Genomic DNA, 18,835 nt, shown 5'->3' on the forward strand with positions numbered 1-18,835 from the left:
TGACTGCAGAAGAAAAATTTACTCTGTAACCAAATATAAGCAGAATGAGAAAAACCATTAATCCTTAAAATCTGTTTTCCTTGATTTGTTCCATATGTGCATGTATATGCTCTGAAATAGCCTCCTGACTAGAAAGATCAATGAGGTATAGGAATATAAAGTAATGACTTTTGCATTTTATATGTAACTTTGTTTCAGTCTTACTTAATTTTTGCAAAGTAACTAAGTGATCAAATAAGGACTATTGTAGCCTTCATATAAAGTGTAAGATTTCACTTATTTTCTTTATTGTAGTATGCTTATTTTATTGAACCTTAATAGTGGCTTGAACATAAGCTGAGATAATATCCTTTTATATATAAATAGATTAAAATGTATATATTTGTAAACAAGTAACTAATGTATATTTTTGCCTCTATTGAAATATAACATAATCAATATTCTAACAGGGTTCCAACATTTCTAAAGTTAAAAGGAATATTTTAAGTGAAAATATAATAATTACTGTGGTGGTCTGGAAATTAGATGATAGGCAAGTGTGCGTGTGTGTATATGTGTGTGTATAAGAATTATAAACAATAAATGTAGTTAAACACTGAAAGCACAGTGAACTCAGAGAGCACTTCTATAGAGTTCCTCAAGGTTATCTTTATGACTGCTAATACCATTGTTATTATAGTGTGGATATGCTGAACAATAGAATCTTTTTAGATTGATTGCCGAAGAGATTTTTCTATAATGCTAATTTAATAATCTGTACAATATGAGAATCACTTCAAATAAACATTTCCATCAATTATTTTTTAAAATTTTTGTAGATTTGCAGTACCGTGTCACCCTAGATTCACTAAGGCAAATATCACGAAGTTTTTTCTCTGGAACTCAAGAGAGAAAAGTTCAAAGGAACATCACAGTTCGAAAATCAGAATGCACTAAGCACTCCTTCTACATGTTGGCAAGTAAATCATATATCGTAGCTGCCTTATTCCAAATCAAGAATATAGTAAAGATGTCTTATTTCAAGTCAATCGAATTCTTACTGTTCTATTTCAAAATGCACTTATGATGTCATAAAGGAAATTTTATCTTGTTTGTTCATTTTTATCATAAAATCGCAAGTCTAATTTTCTCATTTCCAGATATTTGTAAAACTATCTCTAGTCTTCCCTGTCTGCGTTATGACATCCATATAGCATGGAACGGCAGAAAAAGACACAGTGTTCTAGTTGACAAGAAACCTTACTCGTGTCTTCATTTCTTTCATTCATTCATTTATTCCTTCAACTTGAAAACACTGAATTTCTGTGGGCTTTGTCTGTCAGTTGTGGGTGATAAGTGAATGACTGCTCTGGGGGGCAGACTGCTGGGCTGTACGCTTTCTGGGATTCATGTAACTATATATCTCGCTGTTTGACTTTAGAGCAAAGGGGAAAATTATCTGCTATTTTCTATCATCTGTAGGCTTTGTGCTACTTTGGGTTTTTTTGTTTTGTTTTGTTTTTTGTTGTAATTTTAGTGGATGAGGGAGGTTTGGAAAGCAAACTATTAATCTTGAGAGATGGCTGGTAAGCCAGTGTGAACCATTTAAAATGTGTTTTGTTGGGACATTGTGTAGATGGGGAATGTTCCCAACAGAGGGCAGGAGTTTCCTCAACATTTTCTTAAAGTGTACATGAGAGTGATAAAATTAAGAAGCAGCATGAAGGTAATGAGGAAACTGATTTTAGTAACTGACATTAAGACTTAGAGGCTTGATGGTGATCTTGGAGCTTTAAAGGAACCAGGCCAATTTTCCCACTTCTGACTTATTTCTGTATTACTGATATATTCATAGTCTGTATTCTGAAAATTGTAGTTAGGGGCAGGGGAGTGACAGAAAATGTGCATCCTTTTGTGCCACATTTGTTCTTCCTCAGTGATTTTCACGTTGATACGCTTCATGATACTTATCATGAAGCTTATTCTGTCAGCACCGGATCAATCTATTATTTGATAAAGTAACACTGGAGTTGCCCCTCCTATTTAGTTCACCAGAACTGAACACTTAGGAATTCGAATGTGGATGAAGGGGTATGAAACCAGATATGGCATTGCCTCCAACCTGCTAAAAATCATCTCAGTCTATGTTTGTCCACAAATTCAGTGTCTAAGCTCTGTCTAGGCACTGGTGTTTAAAGGACTGAAATATTTTCAACATTTCCAAAATTGTTTTGGAGTTTAGAATAAGCACTTTGAAATTTGTTCTGGAGTCAGCCAGTGTCGAATTTGTATCCCAAATGTTCCACATTCTGAGAGACTTTGGCAAAGTTGTTTGTTCTCTTAGAGGCTCAGTCTTTCATCTATAAAATAAGGACAATAATAGTTACTCATCTTAGAGGACTGTTGAAATAATTTGCAATAGTGTATATAAGGCTCATAATTTTGAATACTACAAATGATTATTGTTATTGGTGGCATGTTAATAATATTAATCATATTCACATCCTTTCCAAATAATTTTACATTATAAAGGTCTTGGCTGGGCGCAGTGGCTCACGCCTGTAATCCCAGCACTTTGGGAGGCCGAGGTGAGTGGATCACCTGAGGTCAGGAGTTCGAGACCAGCCTGGCCAACATGGTGAAACTCCATCTATACTAAAAACACAAAAATTAGCTGGGTGTGGTGGCGCATGCCTGTAATCCCAGCTACTCGGGAGGCTGAGGCAGGAGAATCACTCAAACCTGGAAAGTGGAGGTCGCAGTGAGCTGAGATTGCGCCACTGTACTCCAGCCGGGTGACAGAGAGAGACTCTGTCTCAAAAAAAAAAAAAAAAAAAAAAAACTTATAGCTCTAGGTACATATTATATTAATGAAATGTAACTCATTTTATAGAATGTTTGCTCTTCTGAAGGTGGGAAATGTTCCCAGAAGCGTTACGTAATGATCTTTGGCTTGAGGTCTCAAGAAAAACTACACTGTGATGTAGGTAGCTCATATGTTGACACAACAAGGCCCTCTGAGGAGCTGGAAGTGAGTCAACAGGTCATACTCTGAAACCTCCACATTTCCCTATGCCCCTTGTCAGAATTCCAATCCCTCTCCAGGAAAGCAAAAGCCTGATGAAATCTTATGTCAGATTAGATGCACAAAAATGTTGCAGTAAGCCTGACCCTTGGGGACAGAATAAGGAGACATAACAAGATCAGAACACCTGGCAAATATGATACCAATTATATATTGTGTTTCACCCTCTAGGACAAGCATGACTTTCAGGACTCTGTGAGAATAACGTTGGACTTTAATCTTACCGATCCAGAAAATGGGCCTGTTCTTGATGATTCTCTACCGAACTCAGTACATGAATATGTAAGTCGGATTTCTTTAAAATGCGAAATACCAACTTGTGAATATTTTAGTGTCACTAGTAAATTGTGTTTTTTCACTACTCTGCATTGGTCACAAAGAAAGAACAACCAACTGGAAGAAGAAAAAAAAGGCAAGCAGGTTTTATTCCTGGTCAGGAATGGAGAAAGCGTGAGCTCTTGCTCTACAGACCTCCTTCTCCTCAAGCTGTGAAAACCTGGGGAATTTTAAGGAGTTAGATGTGGGGCAGGGAGGTATACGTAAGCATGTCCAGAGAGAAACTCCAGATGTACAAGTACAGATCATAAACATGCTTCCTTATACAACATATGTTCAAGAAATTGTGGCCATTTTCTTCTATGGCAGGGACTTTAGCCCTATAATGACATGTTAATGATCTAAAGGTAACAAGGGGTTGCTGGTTCTTGTTTGCTCCATTTTCTCAATGGCTTTATCTTCCTCTGGTAATTGGCAAAGGGTCCTGAAGCTCCCAGGCCATCTGGAGTTGTTTTTCAGAAAGCTTACCTACCGATAAATAGAACAGAAACAAACAAACAACAAAAAAAACTGCTTAAAAAAAATGCACTTTCTCAACTATCTACTGTGTAACAAAATAATGAACTTTCTCAAAATAATGAACAAAATAATGAACTTTCTACTGTGTAACAAAATAATGAACAAAATCTGCTGTTTAAGAAAATAATGAACTTTCTCAGCCATATCTCCAGGTTTGCCCTGCTAACATTAGGAAAATCTTGAAACCCATGCACACATAACCCTAAATCAATTTGAAACGTTTTAAAAAAGAATTAGGCTTTTCTAGACTTTTCCCAATCCTTCTAATTTCCTATTGTTGGAGTTTAAGAAAACTAATAAATGACACTCATTTTCACCTCACTTGAATTTAGGACCAATGGAAAGAAATCTCCCCTGTTATTCTAATTAGCACTGGACTATCTTTATAAAGATAGTCGTCACACTGAAGCGTTGACTTAGACCACGGATAACCACCTACATCATCAGCAGTGCTGATCTATCTCTGTCCTTCTTCATGGAGCCCACCTTGTAAAACTTGTCAGATGGAGTAGAGCCAAATGTGTGCTTCCTGGGGGTACACAGCTGCTCTGAGAATAGAAACGAGAGAAAGGGATTGAGTTGTGTTCACTTAGTTCCTGTTCCCAAAGTTAGAGTCCATGTGCCACCCCTGAGAGTGAGTGAGGGGAGAGAAGAGGGAGGGTGTCACTAGCGTGGCTCCAATGGAGGAGACATTAGGGATGGGGAATTCTTTTTCCCCATACACCTCTCTTCCACACTCTCTTCCTTCCTACCAGATATATTGATTATCTTATACACACCAGGCATTGGAACTTGCCGTCTAACACTGGAAACAGGTATTAAGTAGTAATTAGAGCGTATGCTATGGAGGAGGATTTCAGAGCTCTACGGGAACTTCCACCTAGGCTGGGAAGTCAGGAGAGCCCTCCTGAAGTTGTGCCATTTCAGTGGAGCCCTGAAGGATAGGGCGATTTCCACCCTATTTAGGGGAGTTTGGGGAGCAGAGGGGATGCTAAGTGTGAAAGTCCTGAGCATGAAGGGAACAACGACACTCGCTAGTGTGACTGACACTAAAGAGCAAGAAAGGAGGGGATGTGAGGTGAGGCTGGAGGTAAAGGCAGGGGCCATGTCATTCGGGACTTGGTGCCGCTGCACAAATTCTAAACTTTTGAAAGAGCAGCGCGGTGTTTTGAAGCTTTTTATTTGGTTCAGTCACGGGACAGGATACAGCAGAGTGAAGAGTGGTTGGAGGGAAACAGGTGGATGTGGGAGCCCAGTGGGAAGCTGTTACTTTAGTTCGGGGAGGAAATGAGAATGCTTGGGCGAGAGATGGTGGTGGGAATGCAAAAGCAAGAAAGGATTGGAGAGAGATTTAGAAGAGGAGTAGAATGGACAGGGCTTGGTGAGTTACATATGGGGTGGTGGAGAGGCTGTCAATGAAGAAGAATCAAGCGAAACTCCTAGATTTGTGGCTTGACCGTTTTCCACCCTCTCAACTGAGCTTTATGACATTCCTAAGTATTTGATTGATTTTAAGAGAAAAATCTCATAATTAGAGTTGAATAGATTTAGATCTTGCAGTACTCGACTTTGTATTTCAAAACTGCCCTTCCCTGGCAGACAAAAGCCAGTACAAAGCACCCATGAAAATTGTTCATTCTTAAAAGGATTAGCACAATTTACATTCGTAAGTAAATGTTTATTCTTCTCCCCTTTAAATTATAGGGATAAATATAAAATCCCTTAAGATTTTTGCAGGCAAATTTTCTTTATGAGTTGCTTAACTTACTTTGGCTGTATGCCATTTTTGTTACACAAATTGATGGGTAATTTTCAATAATGCGTAGCTAAATTTTGAAATTTTTTTTCTTGTCATCATTTCAGATTCCTTTTGCCAAAGATTGTGGAAACAAGGAAAAATGTATCTCGGACCTCAGCCTGCATATAGCCACCACAGAAAAGGACCTGCTAATTGTCCGGTCCCAGAATGATAAGTTCAATGTTAGCCTCACAGTCAAAAATACAAAGGACAGTGCCTACAACACCAGGACAATAGTGCATTATTCTCCAAATCTAGTTTTTTCAGGAATTGAGGTAAACTTTTAGTTTTTCATTTATTTATTCTCTTAACAGTCATTTACCGAGCCTACTTTTCATGCTACTGAGATAATTGCTTTTATTAGATTGATTTTAAAAGAATAGAAGGAATTTTTTACATTAGTCCTCACCAATGGTGAAAGTATTAAGCTTTTTAAAAAAGTTTTATTTATTCAAATATGTATGTCTTTTCTTAGATTTTGTATGAGGAAAGGATAGCTCATGTATAAAAATTGTATGTTTTACAAAATCTTGAAACCACTGAAACTGAAACGGAGTCAAGGAAAACAACAACAATCAAAGCCAAAACAGTTTAACAGAGGTACAGAGAGTTCCCTCTGTGTTGAGCAAAACAATTTTACCTGCAGGAAAATCAAGATGTCATATATCCCTTTCTATGCAAAGTCCTTACTTTGGCAAGATACTTGTATTAAATAACTGTGTCTTTTTGATTCGTAACAGAAGTTTCTTTTATTATGTTGGCAAAAAAACTATATTAATCTGTGTAAGATGCTATATCAGAGGTAATCAGCGTTTCCAAATTTGAACTTTGCTTTTAATTCTGATCTCCAAATGAATCCCACTGAGTTAAAATTTTGTGTATATTTATATTAATTAATATTACATACAATTTATATTAAAAACAATGCACTTATTCATATTATACGTAGTATTAAAACACTATTGTCTACTTTCTGTAAACTCAGATTTCACGGACATTTCTCTCTATTAGGATGTCACTTAGAGACATGATGACTAAGACAAACCTAAAAATAATGTCCTATATTACTATATTTTGGATTCAATTAAGAATATTAATTATAGGCTGGGCACAGTGGCTCATGCTTGTAATCCCAGCACTTTGGGAGACTGAGGCGGGTGGATCATGAAGTCAGGAGATTGAGACCATCCAGGCTAACACGGTGAAACCCCGTCTCTACTAAAAATACAAAAAATTAGCAAGGCATGGTGGCATGCGCCTGTAGTCCCGGCTACTCGGGAGGCTGAGGCAGGAGAATTGCTCGAACCTGGGAGGCGGAGGTTTCAGTGAGCCAAGATCGCTCCACTGCACTCCAGCCTGGGTGACAGAGAGAGAACAAGACTCTGTCTCAAAAAATAATAATAATTATTAAAATTATAAATATAAATGTACAAAGTAATCTTGGGGAAAATATTACCACAAATTTATTCTCTATTAAAAACTATTGCCTATATCCTCCTCAGCTGATTTAATGGCCTGGCAGACAGGCATAGCTAAAAATCTGACAGTGCATCTCTTCTGTGTATATTAACAATAACAACGGTAATAACGATGGCAACCATTTATTGAGTCACATCATGTCTTAGGCCCTGTTCTAAGGGTTTCACTTATTTAATTTTCATTAATTATTTTGTAAGTAGGTATGACTGTACTGCAGAGATGCGAAGCTAAAACCTTTTTTTCCTGTTTTAACATTCTTGTAATTGCATTTTACAATTGATAACATGTTTATTTGCCTGGCAGTGTTATTTTTCCTTCTTATGGGTATGTAAAAATAATGGCATATCTCATGTTCAATGGCATTTTAAATTGCACAAAATAGAGTATATGACTAAACCACTTGAAAGAAAATCAGTCCAAGAGAGGTGAGGAATCTTAACAAGGATAAAGCTAACAGTGGTGCAGTCGGGGTTTAAATTCTGGTGGTCATGGGTCAGAGCCTATGCTCTTATCCACTGCACTAAACTCCTCCAATGACTGACATTCAATGAAGGCTGCTCTGTGCCAGTCATTGCATGTGGATTATTTTATGCAGCCACCGCAATCACCCTGTGAGGGGGGTGCTGTTAGTACTTCCATTTTAAAACTGAAGATGTAGGCAGGATTGTGAGATATGCTTTGTCTTTCAGGCACCCAACAAGTGGTGTTTTAGGATTTCCATGAGTGTAGAACAGCTGGTCCCAGAATTCTGTGCCTCTTCCAGCTAAATCAAGACAAAAATATTGGCAAGGCAGTCACCAAGACACATCTGGGAAAATTCTGAAAGAACACGTTTCAGTATTTCAGCTGCTTGTCCGCTCTGATTCTGTTTACTTTCTCTTCCTAGGCTATCCAAAAAGACAGTTGTGAATCCAATCATAATATCACATGTAAAGTTGGATATCCCTTCCTGAGAAAAGGAGAGATGGTGAGCAGGTTATACAAAATACATGTGGAAATTGAATATGAAAAGTAGTATGTGCAAAGACAAACATATAAATCCTTCCAATGGTAGTTTAGGATAATACAGATGAAAAATGTTCAGTTCAAAATTGTGACAGATTGGAATATGCTATGGTCAGAATGTTTGTGCCCCAACAAAATTCGTATGTTAATACTTAATCCCCAATGTGATAGTAGTAAAAGATGAGGCCTTTAGGAAGTCATTAGGTCCAGAGGGTGGAGCTCCCATAAGGGATTAGTGCCCTCATCAGAGAGGCTTGAGGGAGACTGCTCATCCTTCTACCATGTGAGAACACATAGCAGGTACCATCTATAAGAACTGGGTGTTTCCAGACACTGAATCTGTTAGTGCCTTGATCTTGGACTTCCCAACCCTCACAACTGTGAGCAAAATATTTCTGTTATTTATAAATTGCCTGGTGTAAGGTATTTTGTACAAGGTATAAGGTACACAATACGTTATACCAGGCAATTTATAAATAACAGAAACATATTGTAACAACCTTGTAACACTTCTCACACAGGCAAACTCAAACACCAAGACAAGATTTAAAGTTTATACTATGTAACATATCTAATTTATATTAGATAACATATCTCATAAAATGGAGCTGGGAGATTCTGTTATTGGAGTCTCCTAGATAGTAGGTGTCTCTGGCCTTCAAGAAAAAGAATGCTTCAAATAGATTGGTGTAGAACTTAATTCAGAAATTCTCCTTCCATCTCTCTCTTTTTAAAAACCAATTGCCTTATTGAGATATAATTCATGTAGCATAGAATTCACTCATTCAAAGTGTGTATTTCATTGGATTTTAGTACATTCACCAAATTATAAATTGTACAGTCATTATGACAATTGAGTTTAGAACATTTTCACACACCACAAAGAAACCACATATGCATTGGCAGTCACTCTGATTTTCCTCAACAGCCTTTCTCCCAATCCCAGGCAACCACTAATCTACTTTCTTTTTCTATGGAATGAATTTAGTTTCCAAATATTAATTGACTTTTATTTGCAGTTCTAGAATCAGGCAACACCTTATTCTGTAAAATAAAATGAGTGATGGAAGAGCTGAGGAGAGGATATTGGCTTTACAGACAGAAAAGGTCTAAAGAAAGCAGAAACAGAACGAAAAGTTGATTGGTCATTTCAAAGTTATTTTCCTTGTAAAAGTGAAAGTAGAAGGGATTTTCTTATCATGCTGTCTGAAACTGGCTTGACTGGGGATTTGGTGATTATCTCTCACTTTCCTCATCTCTCAAAAATTCAGACAAGTGATTCAATTTCGGCTTTATGGTGTGGAACTTAAGCATTATTTAGTCTGTTGGGCCTAGAGCAAGAGCTCAGTCCAAACCAGTGACCTCCTATACATTTTATTTAACATGTTTCTTAGTCTATTCTGGCTGCTATAACTAAATACTATAAACTGAGTAGCTTATAAACCAGAAGTTTATTTCTCACAGTTCTGGAAGCTGGGAAGTCCAAGGTAAATGCACTGATAGATCCAGTGTCTGGTGAGGGCCCATTTCATGCTTCATAGAAGACGTCTTTTCGATGCATCCTCAGATAGCAGAAGCAGGGAGGCAGCTTCCTGAGTCCCCTGTTACAAGGGTACTCATCCCACTCATGCAGGCTCTGCCCTTATGATCTCATCAGCTGCCCAAAGGCCCCATCACCTAATATCATCACATTGGTGTTTAGGTTTCAACACATGAATTTTGAGGGGAAACATTCACATCATAGCAATATGTAAAACATGGTACACATTCACATTGAAAAAAATGTGTATATTATATATTATTCTATTTTTGAGATACAATAAGGTTTCATTTTGTAAGACAATGTTTCTTAAATAACTTCATAATTTGAGTTTAGGTAATGTCATTTGTGGAAATTGAATATTTTAGTCAAAGTAAACAATTTCTTATCTGTCACTAAAGACTTATTTTTATTTTATAGGTAACTTTCAAAATATTGTTTCAGTTTAACACATCCTATCTCATGGAAAATGTGACCATTTATTTAAATGCAACAAGGTGGGTTTACATGTGTATAAATATAAGTATATGAATGTATATCGCTGCTTCTGTGTATTTTGAATATTTTGCTCTATAAAATCACTGACAGTTTCTTCCAGGTTGTAGGAGATCAGTAGAAGTGGAAGGCAATTAACCACTTTGCTTCACAAAAACACCCTTATGAATGATTAGTAAAATAAAGAAATTTTCATTTAATAGAAATGATTCACCTAACTAGATTAAATCAATGAGCTATAGAAGATACCATAATCACATATCATTTATATCTGCCAAATTGCATTTAAATTCATAAAAAATTTACTGATAATTTAAAAACTTTCACTGACTGCCCATCGAGGTCAAATGAATCATTAGATGGACTTAAAGTTTTGTGATATCCTTTTTTAATTTAATATACTTTATTCAAATCAGTCAGAACTTCTGAAAGGTATCATAGAACACACAGAATAACAACAGCAAAGGCCCAATAAGGAAAGTGAAATAGTGGTCTTTCTTCCAATTGTATTTATCCACTGACCTGTCTCCAGTGAGATAGTGTCTTTTACTGTTTTATTCACAGTGACTAGCATTGTGCCTGCCATATTATAATCACTACATAGATGTAGACTAAATGAATAAATTGGAGAAATGAATTAATGGATTAATTAATTCTGTACGTTAAGTCAACTCAACAAACATTTATTTGACAACTGTTATGCACAAGATATTGAATCAGTCATTGATATTGAATTAGTCACCGTAAGGAATATAAAAATTACATAACGTAAGTATTACAGTAGGGGGTTGAGACTAGTATAAAATTATTGTAACCTGGGATAGAATAAAAACAATCCATTATAGAGATATAAAGCTGTGTCAGAAAATTACTGGAAGCTGAAATAATATCTACTTGGCAATGGGAACCCAAGAAAGCTTTATCAAGGAAATTATAATTGAGAAAGACGTTGAAGGGTAGACAGCCTTTCACAGAGAGGTCAGTGAATAGCACTAGGTGGAGCATTTCAGGCAAAATATACAGCTTAATTAAAAAGATTATCAATTTTAGCTGAAACATAAAGAATACATAAAGTAGCAATGAAAATAAGCAGGAAGTGTGCATTCTATCATATTACGCTAGGCACTGAATGTCAGTCAAGGTATTATTTCTGAATTGAACAGACCGTGAAAAGCCAGTAAAGTTTCTGAGAGGTAAAGTCATCTGTACAGAGCTGCTGCTTATGGAGACTGATTTAGGAAGGCTCTGTGTGGAATGGGTGAGAGAAAAGGGGACCATTCACGCTAAGAGCTGGGTCACACAAATACCTATAATCCAAGGCAGCATGCTAGCTTTCTCTGTCCTGCTGCTTCTGAGCCACTTTACATATTTGGGAATAACCAGAGTGATTAAAAAGTACTCTTATGCCCATTCTGTGAGACAATATGTTAGGTGCTTGGTCAGTTGGTGGAGGGGTATGTGTGATAGTCATAATGAAAGCTAACACTGAAGATTTCCTATGTCCTAGGCACAGTCTTAAGCACTTTATACTTATTACTCATTTAATCATCATTTATTACTCATTTAATATCCCATTTTATAGATGAAGAAACCAAGGCAAAGACAGACAAGTAATTTGACCAACATGTATCAGTGTCCAAGAACAATCCCATTCTCTGGCCCCGGAGCCAGTGTTCATTACTCATTGTATCATTTGTATGTGCTTTCTAATATGAGGAAGTATGTATATGTGTGTATACACATATATACATGTGTTTACATAATATATAATTAAAGTGATAACCAAAATCAAAGGAATAAATCAGTGCTTAACAAATAATATGATCATCAAGTACTTAGTATAGAAAGACTATTAAAGAAGAAAACAAAAGATTTTAGATTTACTCTCAGCTGTGTGACCCTAATCACTTATCTTTGCTAAGTCCTCATCTGTGATAAATAAGAATCACCTGGGGGTAGATATGTGGTTAAAAACAGAAATTCCTGGGCCCCAAGTTGAATCCACTACATCCACATTTCTAAGGGAAGCCCAGTTATCTCTGTATTTTAACAATTAAACCCAGGGATTCTCATCATTATAGTCATAAAATTTTGAAAAACGTAAGTCAGTGTGATTGTCAACTCTAGTTGCACATCAGAATCAACTTGGGAACTTTCAACCATACCAATCATTTCTGATCTCCTTCTTCACCCCAATTTAAAAAATAATTAAAAATTATACTCTTAGATGCTTTTATTTAGTTGCCAGGACAAGCTTCTCTTTCAAACACTTAGAAATATCTCTAAATAGTCAAGATTTTAATGGTTTGTCTGAATGTGCTGTGTATTTTCTAGCGACAGTGAAGAACCTCCTGAAACCCTTTCTGATAATGTAGTAAACATTTCTATCCCGGTAAAATATGAAGTTGGACTACAGTTTTACAGGTAAGAGAAAACTGCATTTTTATGTTGATGCCTTTCTATTAACCCAGTGGTTCTGAAAGTGTGGTCCCTGGTTGGCCAAGGGCATCAGCATCTCCTGGAAACTTGTTAGGCAAATTCTCTGGCCCCACCTGAAACCTACCAAATCAGAAACTCGGAGGACGGGGTTAAACAAGCCTTCCAGGTAATTCTCATGCATCCTAATGCATAACCCAAAATGTTAGGTGTTAGTGATTCCAGATTGCATTCGCTGTCCAGCATTAACTCCTGAATGCAAGTTGAAGACCCAAAAATCCTACACAAAACACAGTATTTTCTTAGAGGCCACCAGCATATTTCTTGGTCATTGTTCTCATCCTGTGGAAGCTGATCAGTCTTCTCAATCTGGACACACAAGATTAAAGCATTTCTCATTGATAAGAACTGTTTATTTCTTCCACCATTCATAAACCATTCTTTCTCTTAAGAACTTCTTATCTATCCAAACACAAACCACGTTAACAAACTTTCTCTCTATAATTTTCCCTGCTTAAGCAGAACTCCAAGTTTTTGCTAAATAAACATGTGCAATGTATATATAAAGTATAAGAATCATTGGCAAGTTGGTTTATTCTAAAAGTCTTATCATTTTATTAATTTTTTAATAATGGTGGCTAACATTTATTGAGCCTTTGTGTTCTGTCTTATCTGATCCTCATGATAATGCTATGGTTCAAATACAACTACTATCTCCATTTTCCAGTTGAAGAATTTGAGGTTCAGAGAGGCTAATTTACCCAAGGTTATATATTCAGGAAGTGTTAGTTTAAACCATTTCACATGTTTTTTTTTTTTTCTTTTAATTTGAAAACTATTTTAAATTGACACATAATAATTGTACATACTTATAAGGTGCTTGGAGATGTTGTGATGCACGTAATATATAGCAATTAAATAGGGTAATTAGAACATGCATCGTCTCAAACATTTATCTTTTTTTGCATTGGGAACATTCAATATCTTTCTTCTGGCTTAATTTATTATCTATGGCACTCTCTCTGTACTAACTGGAGACTACAAAAATGGCATGATTATAGGATATACATATAGATTGTGCTAATATTTCTCAGCCTTTAAATTCTGTTGACTGTTTTCTATTTTTCTGTATGCACTTCTATTGGTGCACTGACTTTTCCCCAAGAGTTTCCATTTACTTAAAATCAAATTTTGGCAAACGCTTAAAAATATTTTTGTCTTCCCTTGACTGAAGTGCTGCTTAAAAACATGCTATTTTACTCTACCAAGTTCATCCAAAGAAGATGGTGACTGTGTGAAGATTGAACTTTTAAGTTTAGCAGTAAATATAGGACTTTAAATTATGAAATGGCAAAAATTTTAAATCTGTTTATAATTCAGCATTACATTTTAACTTCATTTTTCAGTAGGTATAAATGATATTAGTGAATTTACGGAAATTTTTCACTTGTTAACAATGAAATTTTAACTTTTAAAACTCATATTCTAGCATTTTGGGGACAAATAAGCATCAGTGACTATTGAACTAAATTATATAATCCTTTTCACTCTCCTCAAAGATTTAATTTTAGCTTTCAAGGTAAATGAATTCCCCTGTGATTTGAAATCCCTACAAATATTTTTGTGGAATTACATGATATGGAGAAAGAAAATAATGAGGCCAAATAAAAGTTAAACTTTATTATGTTTTATTTTTCTTCTTCTAATTAATTCTTTTAAGCTCTGCAAGTGAATACCACATTTCAATTGCTGCCAATGAGACAGTCCCTGAAGTTATTAATTCTACGGAGGACATTGGAAATGAAATTAATATCTTCTACCTGGTAAGAAATTACCTCTAAAATAATATTCTAATGGAGTTATTTGTAAATATATAAATTAAAGTATTAACAGATGCATAAAAACATGTTCCTTCAATGTTTAGTCTCTATATTCCAGCATATTTTCTTTATAATTTCATAAATATAAATATAAGCATATTATATATAATTATAATTTTCCATTTATGTTTTTCTTTGTAATTCCACTGAATGTTTAAATTTGTGATAATTATATTTTCAAATCAATTTAGAGATCTAAGTCTCTAATTTCCTCAAAATGACATACCATTAGAATGGCTTTCTAGAAAAACATATAAACTATGGAACTAGATAGATGCTACCAATAAACCTGTAGACTTTACTTGCATTATTTTTCCAGTTTGACTGAAAAAAGTACGTTTTCATTAATTATGACTATATCAGAAATTTGTTATCACAATTGTCTTGGCAAATTTTTTTACACAACAAATAAATATGTATCATGTTCTCCTTATTGTTGCCTTTCACGTGCATTGTACTATCAATCACTCATGTTGGTACTACCACCTCCTTAAGTGATGCTTTCTATTACATTTATTTTTCCTTTTAAATCCTTCATAACAAACTCTTCCTAACCACTATGGCAAACAATCATGGAATTTTATTTTAGGTAATGGCTAGTTACTGACACAGACTCAAGTTAAAATTACTCAAGGAAAAAAGAGAACACAATTCAAATAATGGATTAAATATGTATTTAAAAATATGAGATAATGCAACAAAATTATAAATGAAAATAGCCTCAATCCCTTTGGGAATTGCCAACCCCCAAAAAAAGTTATCTCACAAAATATAAATAAACACATACTCCCAAGATGAATTTCATTTTTTAAAATTTGTACTCTTTGCTAGAATTCCTACGACAAGATATACCCTGGAAATTAGCATAAATGCCAATCACTCTACTGGATTCTAGGATAGATTTTTGGAATTCAGGCTATCAGATTTCTCCAGCCCCATTCACTTTCCCTGAACTAGAAAATTCAGCAAAAAAAGAAAGAAAACAAAAAGATTTTGTTGTAGATCTTTATATATTGTAACTTATTAGGGTCCAGATTTGAAATAGGTGCTCTCTGTTATTAAAGTGTTGATATGAATTACATTGCTAGGAATATTCCTGATCACAAAACTTTGTGTGTATCTCTGATTATTTTGCTGAAGTAAATTCTAGAATTGGAATAACGGAGTTTTTTAAAAAGAACTTTTTTTAAGATGAAACTCAGTAAGTTTACTGCTAGAAATTTTCCCTAGGAAATTTTTGGTGATAGAAACAAAGATTTCAGGAATGTTCTTAACAATGTTATTTATAATAGTTTAAAAACTAATTATATGGGCACAATCTAAACACTTAACACAATGAAATTACTTAAATAAATTATCATATATTTAGTGAAGAGATTATCATATATTCAATGGAGAGACTTTATGTAATTTTTTTTTCTTTTTTTTTTCATTATACTTTAAGTCCTAGGGTACATGTGCACAAGGTGCAGGTTTATTACATATGTATACATGTGCCATATTGGTGTGCTGCACCCATTAACTCGTCATTTACATTAGGTATATCTCCTAATGCTATCCCTCCCCCTTCCCCCTCCCCACAATAGGCCCCGGTGTGTGATGTTCCCCTTCCTGTGTCCAAGTGATCTCATTGTTCAATTCCCACCTATCAGTGAGAACATGTGGTGTTTGGTTTTCTGTTCTTGCGATAGTTTGCTGAGAATGATGGTTTCCAACTGCATCCAAGTCCCTACAAAGGACATGAACTCATCCTTTTTTATGGCTGCATAGTATTCCATGGTGTATATGTGCCACATTTTCTTAATCCAGTCTGTCACTGATGGACATTTGGGTTGATTCCAAGTCCTTGCTATTGTGAATAGTGCCACAATAAACATACGTGTGCATGTGTCTTTATAGCAGCATGACTTCTAATCCTTTGGGTATATATCCAGTAATGGGATGGCTGGGTCACATGATCTAGATCCTTGAGGAATTGCCACACTGTTTTCCACAATGGTTGAACTAGTTTACAGTCCCACCAACTACTTTATGTAATATTTTAGAAGGCACATTTTGGTGTAAGAGACCATAATGCTGCTCTTTACTAGCTTTGTGATCTTAGAAAGTTCTTAATTTTCATTCCAACCTTCTTACCTCATAGAAAAAACAAAGATAATAAGAGGATCTGCTTCCTGGAGTTGTTAACAGGGTTAAAGGCAATAATGCGTATAAGAAGATGAGCACAGTGTGTGGCACATAGTCAACAATATTGATATTGTGGTTGTTATGAACAGTCATATTCTCAATAAACTTATACATTTAAAGGAAAATGCTATAGCATAATACATTTTACAGACAGGGTACGAAACTTTGTATTTTATTGTGATACAAATTTTATAAATATGCATATATGTAAATAGTAAAGACAGGTAACATACACTAAAATGTTACCAAGGTAGTTGAAGTATAGGAAACTTTTATTTTCTGTTTATTTTCAGTATTTTCCAATGTTTCTACAAGGAACATATTTTAATCAAAAAAAAAATGGTAATTACAGAACACAGGATTTCTGACTGACTATCAGGAAACAGAATGTGACTGGAAATCAGGAAGATAAGAGTTAGGGAGCCTGTTTAAAGGTCCAGGCGCAGCTAGTCAGAAACCCCCGGAATTCCAGGACTAAAGGATGTATTTAATCTTTACCAACCCAGGAAATTGCTTCAGATCTGAGGAACTATCAGTCTGGAAGGCTCAGTTGGGTAGATCACTGGCTTTCCTTGCATCTATCTATGTAGATCAAGGAGTTCCCTACCCAGGTAAAGATGCTGCACAGGGATGCCGTAAGCTTCGGGCCTGCAGATTATGCTTCAGCAGTGGGAAGGGGACCACTGCACCTGGTTGTCCCAGTTCAGTTGCACCTTCTAAGCAGGCAAAGACCTCTGGATAGTGAGTTCAATTTCCTGTTGAACTTCATCCTGCCCACATTTTCCTCTGAGCTATACTCACTACTGGTAGCAGAACATGATGCTAAGTGGAAATTTTGGGTTAGTGGATAAAAACGAATGGAGACAATTAATCTGACTCTCATAAAACCAGATTATCAACAGCCAGTGGCACAGTAGCCCTAGCTGGGGGTAGAATTGTGAAGGGAAGCAGATGGGAGTCTGGTTTGCCTGTATAGTAGTGGCACATCCCATCTAGCCAGTATTAGAGATGATTTATGGGTTTAGGGAATTATGTCAAACTGGGTAAAGGCAACCAAAAATCTAAATTGTTCCATGGTCCTCCTTTCTTTCCAGTTTCAAAAAGACTGGTATGTTAAAAAAAAAAATGAGCATGGCAAGAACATAATAACAGATAAAAACTTCCAATTCTGTTTTTCTATTAATCCCAGGTCTATTAAGAGAATGGGGGATGGAGGAACAATATGATTATAGCTGATATATACAGCTACTGATTGTTAAGTGTCCGTATTTTCTTGCTAGCTGAATTATGCCAATTCTCTGTACAGCACCATAAAGGATCTACATTCGTTTGGGGATTCAAAATATTACACAACTTACTTCATCAGCTAGAAAACAAAGTCCAAATAAGACAGAAAGAATTCTATTAAAAGAGGAAGAAAGATTACATTTCCATTTTTTTCTTGTAGATTAGAAAAAGTGGATCTTTTCCAATGCCAGAACTTAAGCTGTCAATTTCATTCCCCAACATGACATCAAATGGTTATCCTGTGCTGTACCCAACTGGATTGTCATCTTCTGATGTAAGTCATGTGTGCCTTGAAATTATGTCATTACTGTTATCTTTTCCACTTTATGTTTAAGCCTTTTGTTTGGCATGATACTTGTAATAAAGAGTTTTACCGAAGTAACATGGACAGGTATTGAGATAATTAAAAGCAAATACTAATAGATGTATTATTCCCTAGGGCTGCTGTAACAAATTATCACAAATCAAGTGACTTAACACAACACAAATTTATCCTTTCACAGTTCTGGAGTCCAGAAGTCCAAAATCAAGGTGTTGACAGTGTCAATTCCCTCTGAAGGCTCAAGAGAGACTCTTTTTCACGCTGTTTTCTTAGCTTCTGGTGACAGCTGGCAACCCTAGGCATTCCTTGGCTTGCGGCAGCATAACTCCTATCTCTGCCTCTGTCTTCACATGGCCTTCTCTGTGTTTCTGTGTGTTCTCCTTCTCTCTTTGGGTTTCTGCACACTCGTCATTAGATTTAGGGTCCACCCTAAATCCAGTGATCTCATCTGGAGATCCTTAATATAATTATATCTGCAAAGACCCTA

General features: G+C 35.7%; 1 protein-coding gene across 1 annotated transcript in view; it reads left to right on the top strand.

The window, feature by feature from the left end:
• The window catches only part of ITGA1 (integrin subunit alpha 1), a 164,431-nt gene that overhangs the window by 130,579 nt on the left and 15,017 nt on the right, over positions 1 to 18,835 (top strand). Inside the window, exons 17-24 of the mRNA XM_031666153.1 lie at positions 819 to 955; positions 3,236 to 3,346; positions 5,783 to 5,992; positions 8,083 to 8,163; positions 10,162 to 10,238; positions 12,571 to 12,660; positions 14,393 to 14,495; positions 18,187 to 18,300. Coding sequence (XP_031522013.1) covers positions 819 to 955; positions 3,236 to 3,346; positions 5,783 to 5,992; positions 8,083 to 8,163; positions 10,162 to 10,238; positions 12,571 to 12,660; positions 14,393 to 14,495; positions 18,187 to 18,300 — 923 coding nt within the window. The remainder of the gene's footprint in view (positions 1 to 818; positions 956 to 3,235; positions 3,347 to 5,782; positions 5,993 to 8,082; positions 8,164 to 10,161; positions 10,239 to 12,570; positions 12,661 to 14,392; positions 14,496 to 18,186; positions 18,301 to 18,835) is intronic.

The sequence above is a fragment of the Papio anubis genome, chromosome 5, assembly GCF_008728515.1.
Source record: "Papio anubis isolate 15944 chromosome 5, Panubis1.0, whole genome shotgun sequence".
NCBI classification, from domain to species: Eukaryota; Metazoa; Chordata; class Mammalia; order Primates; family Cercopithecidae; genus Papio; species Papio anubis.